Here is a 12,588-nt window from a genome sequence, read left to right on the forward strand (position 1 = left end):
CTTAACAGTTATTTTTGGTAATTATTAACTACTTTCGATTATATTGTTGCTTCTTTTCCAGAAACTCCTCTCGAATGGCACTCACTTGTGAGGAGATGAGCTGATGCTTCTCCAAAAACACGAAAAATTACTGTCCATAATGCAGACAATAAATTTTGGTCTTGTCTTCTAAAAATCTAATCAAATTCAATTTGAAATCATCAGTTTTCGTTGCATCGAATTAGATCAAAATACTGATTCAAATATTTTTTTAATATAGTCACTTATCAAAAATGTTCTCTACAGAACATGCTTTATAAGACATCTAATCGGTTTTTCCAAGCAAATCAAGTTACTCACAAACTTTTAATAAAAATTTTAATCGAATTTTAATAGAATTTGATCGAGTCGATTAACTCAACTAAAATTTTTAACTGCAATTAACAATTGATCGATTAACCAGCCCGATTTATCGATTAATCGTACAAGCCCTAATTTATTTTTTTTATTCTTAAAAATACTTTTATTATTTTATTTTAAAATTCCAGCTTATTTTTTAGATCTACCATACATGAAGAAAATAAATATAACAAAAAAAAAAGATAAAAGTATAAATTTTTATTTATTGGAAGCCGCACCCCCTCCCTAAAATCACACTTGGCACCTACTCGTGTTTCAAGGGCGAATCACGCCGATGAGATTGAGTTTTATTGATCCCCAATAACCTATACGAGACAGGCGGAGTGGCAGCATGGCGTTTTATTGCTGGTGGTTGTTGTTTTTTTTCCTCCATCTCTCTTAAACGCAATTGCGTGCATTCTAACTTACGTCTCGTGTTCTCGTAATTTCTACTCAATTAAACTAAAGAAGAGGTGGGACACAGAGACAGACAGTGAGGATAAAACCACCGTATATAGTTAAGACTCCCTTCTCTACTCCACCCGCAACTCCCCGGACCTGAACAAAGCCATTAATTAATCCTTTTAATGAAGAACTTCTTCATCAAAGTTACAGGTGGGCGTTAAATGAATTAGCTAGGCCGCCTATGACGCGTATTGCTCTGTACGACGCTAACAAAAGGGGTGTTTTAATTAACAGCGCCTGAATAATAGCCAGGCAGAGATTGAGGATGAGGAGGAGAGTAAAAATTTAATGCATTTATAATATCGAAAAATATATATTTTATTGTTTCATTCTTGTTGGCTGTTATTCCCGCCCACTGCTCATTATCGTGTAATGTGGACATTCCTGAGAACTAAATCATGATTTTGATGGAGAGTGTTGAAAAAAACTTGATTGTAATTGAAATAAAATTTCAACATGAAATCCTTGACTCTCAAAACGCATTGAAATCATTAGCATCACAATAAGGGAGAAACACCAAGGCCTGAACCGTTTCATGAAATCCTGTTCATTTCGGAGTAGGTTGGTTTAGCAACATCTAATTGGTGCCTAGACAGTTGCAGAGCATTACTGGTCACAAGAAAGATATGCAATTGACATAAGCGAAAGAAAATCAGCGATAGCGTGAATTTAGGAAACTTTCCAGATAAACACAAAATAGCAGAAAGAGGAGAAATATACAGTAGAGCCTGTCAAAATTGATTTGCGGAGAATTCACCGTCAACAATTCATCGCCACGCGATTGAACGAAGGAAAAATCACCTCCGGGAAAATTCACCGATAGCAGTTCGTCACCAGTAAGCGAGTGAGTGAATCTGTGAGTTGTGAGTGACCTGTGTTGGTGAATGAGTTACTGAGTGAGTGACCTTTTAAGTGAGCGAGTAACTTCATGAGTGACTAAACACATGAATGACCGTATGAGTAGGTGAGCTACCATGTCAGTGAAAGATTGAGTGAGTGACCGTGTGAAGTAAATGGGCGAGTGATCGATTGTGTGAGCATATGAGTGAATGAGCGACAGAGTGAGTGAGTAAGCGATAGAGTGAGAAAGTGATTGAATAAGTGACCGAGTGAGTATGCGATTGAATGAGTGACCGAGTGAGTAAGAGATTGAACAAGTGACCGAGTGAGTAAGCGATTGAATGAGTGACCGAGTGAGTAAGAGATTGAACAAGTGACCGAGTGAGTAAGCGATTGAATGAGTGACCGAGTGAGTAAGAGATTGAACAAGTGACCGAGTGAGTAAGCGATTGAATGAGTGACCGAGTGAGTAAGAGATTGAACAAGTGACCGAGTGAGTAAGCGATTGAATGCGTGCCCGTATGAAAAATCGTTCATCTACTCACTCACCAACTACCTCACTCACTCATCTACTCACTCAGTATGTCTGTTCCTTTATCGATGAATTGCTTGTCGGTTAATTGTCCTAGCAGTGAATTCCCATATCGGTTAATTTTCCTAGCGGTGAATTACCGTTGGCTAATTTTCCTTTCTGTGAATTGCGTGGCGGGGAATTGTTGGCGATAATTTTCCGAACACGGTCAAAATTGACCACCCAAGAGATTTCGTTCTTCAGGCCAGCTATAGGCTATATGTGTGTATATATAGGGGGTAACTTTATAAGACTACACACGCAATACTATCATTCAAAAATCCAAGACTACACCTGAAAAGCCATTGTGGACAACATTATTGCGATTATACACTTTAGACAGAGCTTTACGGGCATTACTGTTTTATAAGAATTTCCGTATGAATTTACCTCTGAAACCAGCAGCGCAGGAACAAGTGTAATTCGATAACGTGATGAGGACGCAAGTTCCACCATTCAGGCACGGATTACTATCACAGCTATTTGGCTCGGCTATCTCGCACAGCGACGCCGAGTAGCCGACGGGACAGGAACAGGAGAATCCCGGGCCACTGGTCACGCTGATTTCGACGTTGCAAGTACCTCCGTTCTGACACCTAGGCCCGGGGCCCGTGTGGCAAGGGTTGAGGTGCTGGCAGAACTCGCCGACGAACAACGGTGGGCAACTGCAACAAAGAAAGAAAAAAAAGGAGATATAAATTACGTCATTATTCACTTGTGATGAGAAAAACTCAGGATAAATATAGATAAAATAGTGAAGTAAAATGCCTAAATACTGTAAAAAAACCCGTTTTATATACAAACTGTCAAACAAATATAAATTTAAAACAAAATATTTTGAAAGAATGATACTAATGAACCAATGCATAATTCGAATATCTTTTTCAGCACGAAAGTTGAATGATGAATATTGTATATACATGGTTATTTAAAACTCAACGTACAAACTTTTAGGGGAGCTAGGAAACATAAAACAGAATCACATAGGAATGTGTGACCGGATACCCCAACCTGATCAGCTGAAGGATAAACGAAGATGCAGAAATGACAAGCCAAAATGGGGAGAAACTCTTCATTTAGTGATACTTTATACGAGGACAGTACGTGTACACGTTACATGCACAATGCACAATGCACGTTGCGCACAATGTGATTCTGTTCAGTTTTTTTTGTGATTCTGTTTTGCTTTTGTGTTTTCTTCCTTCCCTAAAAGTTTGCACGTTGAGTGTGTTTGAATCACCCTGTATACGTCTTATATATGAAAAAGATTCGGTAATAAATTACACACATTACTGGGGGGGGGGGGGGTTACGTCAATTTAGTGCAATAAAATCCTCTTTTTTACGGTCACCGACGGGACAAAAAAAATTCGTCCGTAAAAGAGGGGTGACCGTTAACCAGGGGTTTGAAATGCATACTTTCACTATAAAAAGAGAAATTATTATTTGGCCGTAAACAAGATAATGACAGCATTTGAGGGTTTTCCGTTAACAGGGGTTTTACTGTATTTACGAAATAAATACGATAAATGCAAAATTTGCCAATTTTGACGAACAAATGCGAAAATTTGATTTTTCTACCACTCCTTTTCGGTGAAAATTAAGACAATTCCCGCCAAATTAACAAGTTTTGAAGCAAAAAAAGTCGTAATTTTGTTCAACACTTGCGAGTGTGCTTGGAAAAAGAAACTATTCAGGCATCACTTCTTTCTTAACACCCTTCCTTGCTAATCTCGTTTACATGTGCAAAATTGGGGTTTCAATGAATTGGGGGTTCAATGGAAAGAGAAGTAAAAACTTCACACCCCTCTTCTTACAATCTCTGCTGAACAAATGATAATTTTTTTTTTCGCGAATAAATGAGAAATTTCTGATTCCAAAAATTTTATTTCGCGAAATTTATCTATCTCTATTATACACGCTAGTAGAAACACCTGAGTGATACACGAATATTAGTAGTGTTTACACAAGCTTCTATTATATGCCAGGAAGAGTGATATTGTAATGCTTCCCGCCACTTAAATTACGTATTTCCAGATGTGGGGCATGAAACACGTTTCTCATAGCAGCAGAAGAGAACTCCACACAAAGTATTCCTAGAAAGTAGGATTTTGAGAACCATCACAAGGGTAGACCAAAATATTTTAACTCACTCTCTCTCTCTGTCAAGATGCAAAAAAAAGGCCTTTTTCACCAAGAAAAAAAATGATGGGCAGCAACAAGTGTAAACTGCTTGACAGGTTGGGCTTTCGCACCCCTGATACATATATCGTTCGTTGTTAGAGGGTATAAGGTATACATCCCCACAGCACCCACTTTTTTTCCACCTTCACGGGTGCCCCAAATTCTGTCAGGCAATAAGGCACAGATGGAACAGCTGAAGTTTCATAAAGGTCCTTTTCTCTCATTCGTTCACGTGATTCTACATAAAATGAAGGTTAAAAAAAAAAGAAAAAAGAGTAAAGAATGAGAAGACGACGTATGAAACTTGCCAGAATCTGCCAGTCGTGGTGGCGACAAGAATTCCCTCAATCACAAAAAATAAAAAATAGTAATGATAAAAATAAAGGGTCAGAGGCTCCTCCGGCCTACGCGTTGAAATTAGTTATCTACCAAGCAGACATTCTAGGCAATTGGAGATCTCCCGCTCAACAAGCATGATCGTCGTTCCCTTTCCCTCTTTCTTCGGATAGAAATTAATGATTAAAACAATTGTTTTGGACAGTATCTTTTTGATTCATTTTCAACGGAAACTAGTCTTTTCTTTTTAGTTACAAGGACTGCAAGACTTCCCCCCCTGTAATTATCAACAGTCTTTCTTGATAGAAATATCACTTGAAATATTTTTGATGATGCCCTCTCCCCCAGGCTAAGACTTCTAGTAGGCATTGATCACTTAGTAGATTTATAATGTTTTTTAAGCCTATCCTAACACCCTATTCCTTGAAGTAAGAGTCCAGCAGGGCTGGAAAATTGAAAAAAAAAAAAAATTTAGGCGCCAGCCAAATTTCTTAGGAAAAAAGCATGTTTTTCCCCAAGAAAAAAAAACAGTCCTAAATAATTTTTTTTTATAACTCCTTCTCCCATGTTGGAAGACATTATTACGAAATAAAATTTTTTGATGTCATGCTTACACTTTAGTTAAGCAATGATGCATGCAAAATTTTAGGCACCAATACCGATTTTCTAGTCACCATGGTGACCTGGCGCCTGGGATTTGTCCATCAATGGTTGTTAGGATCCTAATCCTATAACATAAAAAGTCGTATCGTTTGTGGATGTTGCCGAATTATTTGGTTTTTCGTTGGTTCTCAAATGTACGCCACGTGTACTCGGCAAGTCACCAAACTTTGTGAAGAGTCACATATATTTGGGAACCAACACCACCTTTTCCCTGTACAAATGTTACAAGCTACGACAGAGATTGAAAACAACAGGCCCTACCTTCAAGTAGTATGATATGCATAAATACACGTTCTGTATTCGAAGACTAAATGAAAATTCGATTCCTTGGTATAAGCAGGAAGAAAAGAAAAAAAACGGGGGAAAAAAATCACACACACATCAGGTAAACGGAACTTCACACTTGCATACTTACCTCTATGACAAACCGAAACAGGTAAATATTCTTGAAATAAGATTGATCACTTCATCCTCGGGCTATCCGAGCCTGATGCACCATAAAGAGGATACCACACCCCGAAATAATACAACATACATTTATAGTAAATCAAAAACCCTCCCACGACTGATCATGGCACGTAATGCATCAATGATACTAAATGATTCAATAGCAAGTAAACCAAAAATTATACATAACCATAAAAATACATGCACACACACAAACAATGCTCCAGGTATTTAATAAAAGTGCGCGATCATAAGTATAATTACAAGGAAGGGGAAAAAGATTGATAACGGTATGAGGGACATAGAAAATTACCAACACGTACTTAACTAATCGGTGGTGGGTTTGAGGTAGGAGAATAAAAAAAACACACATCCATCGCCAGGTTAAAAAACCCGAAATTCGACAAGGGGGGTAATACGTGAAGAAAATAATGTTCTATCAAGGAAAGGGTTAGGAACAAGCTTCGAATTGAAACAAAAAATCAAGGAACATACGCATAACAACAGCATCAAGCTTGATTTTTTTCGCCGAGGAGTAATCACGAAGTGTAAGAGATATAGAAGGGGGGTTCAAGGCGATGTCGGCTGTAATTTGGGTTAAGGCCTGGGCATTTTTATTATTATTATTATTATATATATATTTTTTAAATGTCAGTGCGAGTTCTCCACCAACACCTATTGCTTCTTTACCTCTTCAAGAATGAAAAAAAAAAAAAAAAAAGACGAGAAGTAAGGTTTTGAATTTTTCATGAGACATCAACTTATAAAAAAAACCTCAAGAAAAGAAGCATAAAATAAAAAACTATCAAATTCAAGAGAGAATCATATTTTTTCATTTTATTTTATTTCACCAATTACAGATCCTCTTGTTCACGCGGGCGGAGAAAAAAAAGATATATATATATGTGTAATATATTTTATGATAACCAGTTCTACGAATGGAAGACAATGAAATGGAATAAATAAATTTCTACACATACACATATGTATTCCTATTTTATTCGTGCTATGAAGATTTATTTGCTCTCTGAGGTCATCTGCCTCCGTTTTTTTAAGAGAAAACGCCTCTTTCTCATAACATCTTATAAAGTAACGCGCTTATTCTCTCGCGAAGGCGAATGAATATGCGAAATATGTATTCAAATAACGGAGAAATAAACATGCTGCGAATAATAAGTATAATAGTGATGATGATGATAATAATAATGAAATTTCAAGATGGTAATCGGAAGCTTATGTATAATTATTAAATTAAAAAAAAAAAGTTATAGTTATCTTCTTTGTGTTGATGAATATGAACAAAGCGGTTTGAGTGGTGATGATGATAACACGATGATTTCGAAAATATTCTTTTATGAAATTTCAGGTTAACTAGAAATTAGCTGGTTATAAGGGTTTCTATTAATTTGCATTTCCATTCCATTGGCCGCATTCTCACATCCATTTTCATAATCGGAAGAAATGAATGTAATAAGTAAATGCTTTTATAAATTAGACTTGGAATTTGAGACAATTACTTGGAAAAAAAATAATTACCATTACTGTATTTAGTTTCCTAGTAGAGAAGTCTTTGGGTGCACGTTAATACCAAGCATCTCCAGAACTCTCACGAATAACCAAACCATATTCATTAAAACGTGTATAAACTTGTGAAATTTAGACTTGAATTCACAGAACGTGGTTTTTTATTCACCAATGTGTGCTGATTCAGTAATTAGTGAAACTCTGTTGGTTATTGCAACCGAGGTTATTTTCAAGACCTTTGAAAGTTTGAAAAAATATAATCAGATGCAATCAAACATTAGTAGACTGATCACACTTCTTCGAGAAAAATAAGAGAAATTAGGCTCCCCCAAAATACAGGAAAATACTGGACATCGCCAATTATCGCTAAAGGTGAGAAAAAGTTGCCAATTATCACAAAAATCATTTAGAAAAAGGCAATCATGAATGATGGAGTCTTAATCCCTCAATCTTTCTCCTACCCCCACGCAGTAGATAAAAATAAATTCTGCAAAAACCAATTTGTGTGAAAAGAATATTTATAAATTTTTTTGTGTCATAATTATCATAATATAATTTATAAGTTGGGAAAGTAATTTTAATCCTTGATTTCGATAAAGAATAAAATCTCAAGTTGGCTCGGTTGAAAATACGCGAAGTAACCGGCCATTTTTACGCAAAAGTCGCGGTGACCAAAAATTACGTGAAAATACGCCCTAACATTGGACATGAAGTTATTTTATTGTTAGGGTGAACATATTTTATGGAGAAATGGGAATCATAAATTCGGAACAATTGCCAATTCTCCAAAAGTGTCATCCACTGTCGACGAAATACCTAATTAATGCGTACAATTGACCCTTAGGAGGAAATAAACTGCCACAGCAAGTCTGCTGTGAATTAAAATGCCAAAGGGCCAAAAAAAGAAATTAGTTAAAAAACCTGATAAATATGAGATGATTATTTATAATTGTAGTCACATTCTTTTTATAATACAATTTATAAACTATGCAAACTATCTACATCCACAATTTTGAAGATTAAGAATCAATTTGTTTTAAAATAATGTCGGGCAAAAATACGGGAATGTCCCGGTAGGAATACGGAAAAATACGGGAATCATACCAGTTGGAGCGTACCATACCACCTTTATCATACTAATTGCATAGGTGGTAATTCACATACTTGAAAAACCTGTAGTTTATCACGTGATGACATACTTCGCATCAAAGGAAGCATGTCACACAAATAAAAAGGAATAAAATAATAAAAAAGTTTTCAACGGGTGACAATATATAAATCCCATTTTCGAGGAATGTATTTTTCCCCAGTCTTGATTTTTTAGCAATAATTGACTACTTAGCTTGCTTTTGGCATCATATTTGGCAACAATTACCAATTTTTCGTACTTGAAATCCTGACATTTCCCATATTTTTCCTGGGAAAACGTGGTCAGCCTAGAATTGCAAGGACTGAAGGGATATTTTCTTTAGGGATTTTCCATTCAAACGAAACACAATTAGAGGACTTTAGGGATCTTTCCATGAAGTTATAAAAAAATCGGAAGAATCTGATTTCCGACCGGAAGATTTTAATAAGGCTGAAAAATCGGAAGGCATTGGCACCTATGTAATTGGTTTTTTATTACTCTTATTGAGTTCCTGTATATTTGATATAGTTTAGATATATATTCCCGACATCCATATTTTTTTTATGGGCATCTTTTTTTCAGCCACATCTTTGGGCATTTTGTCTGTTGTGACCTTTGTTCTTGTATTTGTTTTTAAAGCGTTAAACATGCAATAATTTTTCTTATATCTTAATAGACTTTTTCTTTATTATTGGAAAGTATCAATAGAACAACAGACGAACATTTTCTGAATGAGTTCCAATTCTAGCAATTTCTTAGGAAAAGGCCATAAAAACGAAAAAAAAAAACAAACCAAGTAGAAGAGTCGTTGTATCTGAGGTAGTTCTGTTTTCATTGATGTTATAATTAATATTGTTCTCTCTATGACTGGGAATCTGGGAATCAGCCGGGACCACCAATTAATGGCGTTATAGTCAAAGTGTCGTTACAACTCAGGTCGTTATTACTCAGTTTGACTGTGTTCTGTAATCGTTTTAAAATACCTTCTCCACATCTAAGCTGGGCTTGATTTCTGCAAGGGCAAATAAACATTAGTCACCCATTTGATCCCAAATAATGAGAACGACAAATTTGAACAACAAATAGCCACAGTAAAAAACCTAACATAACCCTAGTCATGGCGACCTAATGCTTGCTTTGCCAAAGATTCTTTGAAGTTTTAGGTATATTGTCTCGTGGCTACACCATATGTACTTGTTTACACAGCGTTCCTCAACCTATGGTCTATGACGATGGCATAGGTGGTCCGTAGACAGACTTGATAATAATTATTTAATTGTCTTATTTAGTCGATAAGTCTTATTTAATTCTAACTGAACTCTAATGAAAAATTATTCAACCTTTGTAATTAATATTAGTAATATCCATATCATTCAAATAAACATTAGACCTTCATACGTAGGTTCAGCATACATCATAGAGGAAAATGCGGGAAATCGCGATCCTAAATACTGGATGCCACTACATTTTGACAAAAAAAAAATTAATTTCTTGCCTTTATTGCGATTTGCTAATTACTGCTAAAATTGCTGATTGTTTGGGAAACAAAGAGCTGCTACAAATCGCAATAAACAAAAATGTATTTGACTGGGAAAAAAAATTCAAATGACTGGATGACCATATTTCATTGGGAAAAATACGATAGACGGGTCCTAAAACCCGTAAAATACGAAATATCCCATTTGCATCAAAACCACTGCCAGAAGAAGACGCAACCACCAACTATTAAAACTGTAGAAAAGTTGAGGAAAAAAAGTTGAACCTGACAAATATGTGAGATAAATATAATGTGAGATAATAATGTGAGATAATATATTTTTTTACCCAATTATCATATTACGTATGATTTATATATTATGAAAACACTGCGCGTGTGTGTGTGTGTGTGTATTTATGACTTTAGCAAATATTACAAATTCAAATAAGCATAGTTGAAAAAACCGGACAAATGTTTAAAAATCGGAACCAAAATTACAATTACAAATTAATACGAGACACAAGTGGTCCGTCAAATTGTTTCAGACGTGGCTGGTACTTGGCTTCAAATAGGTAGACAAACAGCAGGTAGCCACAGCAGTTTATAGAGAAAGCAAACGATTTGAATTTGCACCACCACTGCGAGTTTTCGTGCCACTGTTTGATAACCAGAGTTATGTAGTAGTAGCATCCTGAATGCTTTTCTCGATTAAGATCCATTCACATAAAATTTCTTATAAAAGAAAGAGAAGAAACCATAAAAGCAGTAGTAGTAGTAGAGGGATAAAAAAAAAACAACAACTAAGGAAAAGACAGATTTCGAAAGAAAAAAACGAAAATACGAGTAGAGTGAATGCTACATGATGCACATATACAGAAAGAGAACCAGTCACGACAACAAAGAGGAACGGAACGCATTTAGAGGTTTTTAGCCATTTCTCTCGGCTCTAGAGTTTATGATCACGCTGGGACATTAAGCTGCTGCTCTTGTTGATGCATCGCCACCCTTCGAGAAAATTGCCGAGAATTTCCATCTTTTCAGGGGTTTCCTCTTTTTTTTCTCTCTTCTTTTCATTTTCTACATATTCACCCTTCAAGCTCTTTCGTCTGATAATCGGATCCTTCTTCTGTTACTTACGAACTTTCTTGTAGGGGAGGAGAAGAAAACGACTCACTTTTCTCTCCATAGGAAAAAAAAAAGTTGAACGTAATCATTTTCTGTGATGGAAAGCTCTTTTGTTACATACGTTATACGTATATTCGTACGCTCTCTCTGACACTCGCCTCATGCAATTTCGCTACGGATGGTTACAGGGAAAACTTCTTATAATAACCTTAAGGTAAGGCATAAATGTCAAGGACGGGTCTTGAAACTACATCGACATCATACGAATGCTGTTGAAAAAAAAATTCACTCTGTCCTGTCACTGGAATTACAAATATCATACCATTTTTCGCACGTGTCAAAATGCTCTAAGTTCTATCCAGAAATGTCTTCGAGACAACGAAAAATGTAAAAAGAAAAAAAAAGTGGAATCACACACACAAATCTTTCAGGCACTAAACTTTTGTAATGCCCTGAACCCCCTCACCAACAAGAAGGGGTAGAAATCTATTAATTACGTTTTTTATACCCGTCAGGTTATTAAAAAAAACATGCTATATAATAGTAAAATCAAAATGGATGACAAAATAAATTGGCTTACACCAGGAGTCTTCAACGCATGCCCCGCGGGCCAAATGCGGCCCTCGAAGCTTTTTGCCGTGGCTCACCGACCATTTTGAGAAAATAGCTAGGCCTACTTTATATTGAAAAAGGGATTAATTAGGGAAAAAAATCTTCTCCGTTAAAGCCCACTTGGCCATTGAGAGTTGTACTGCGGTATTTACGCCCGAGATCTGCGGAGAACTGGAGGGCTTTAGCCCCCCCCCCCCCCATCTTAAAGTTCTGGATTTAAAAAAATAGGGGGAAAATGGGACGGTTTCTAACAGAGGTGAGACGAGCAAAATTATGAGGATGTCCCGTAAATAAGGTCATATGTTCACCGTGTATACAATTTTCTAGGCCACCATGAGTGGCAGAAATACCACACATTTGGTCATTATTTTCTAGATACAGGTATGTATATATCTCTGAGAAGTAATGATCTGGTTCGAGAACTAAAAAGGCTGTGCATCAGCGGCTTAAGCCGGGATTACACTATAAAAGTTTCATAAAAGTTCATTTAGAAAAGTTGAAAATTCAACCAATATAGGCTATCCGTTGCATTTGCTGGAATGTAACCAATAACCTTATTGGTTGAATTTTTCAAGTTTTATAAATGAACGTATATGAAACTTTTATAATGTAACGTTGGCCTAACACATTCGAATTTTAATATAGCTTCTCTTCCGCCAATCAAAACAACGTCTTCGCTGCAAATGCTAGGAAAGATTCTTAAGGATAAAAATGAGATATAACGAGGGGAACCGTGAACTTCCGACACAAAATGTTCAGACAAGATCGATAAATACAGTAAATCCGGTGCAAGTTGGACAGCTGCGATTCTCTTAGGCCGGGATTACACTATAAAAGT

The 12,588-nt window shown here is 36.2% G+C and overlaps 1 protein-coding gene across 1 annotated transcript in view; it reads right to left on the reverse strand.

Moving 5' to 3' along the window:
• Positions 1-12,588, reverse strand: part of LOC149086973 (uncharacterized) — a 132,933-nt gene that overhangs the window by 43,197 nt on the left and 77,148 nt on the right. The window contains exon 3 of the mRNA XM_089231189.1: positions 2,645-2,919. Within this exon, the coding sequence (XP_089087315.1) occupies positions 2,645-2,919 (275 nt within the window). The remainder of the gene's footprint in view (positions 1-2,644; positions 2,920-12,588) is intronic.

Source organism: Pholcus phalangioides, unplaced genomic scaffold (genome assembly GCF_987345545.1).
Source record: "Pholcus phalangioides strain wild (caught in Gottingen) unplaced genomic scaffold, Ppha-v1.0 ptg000004l_1, whole genome shotgun sequence".
NCBI lineage: Eukaryota > Metazoa > Arthropoda > Arachnida > Araneae > Pholcidae > Pholcus > Pholcus phalangioides.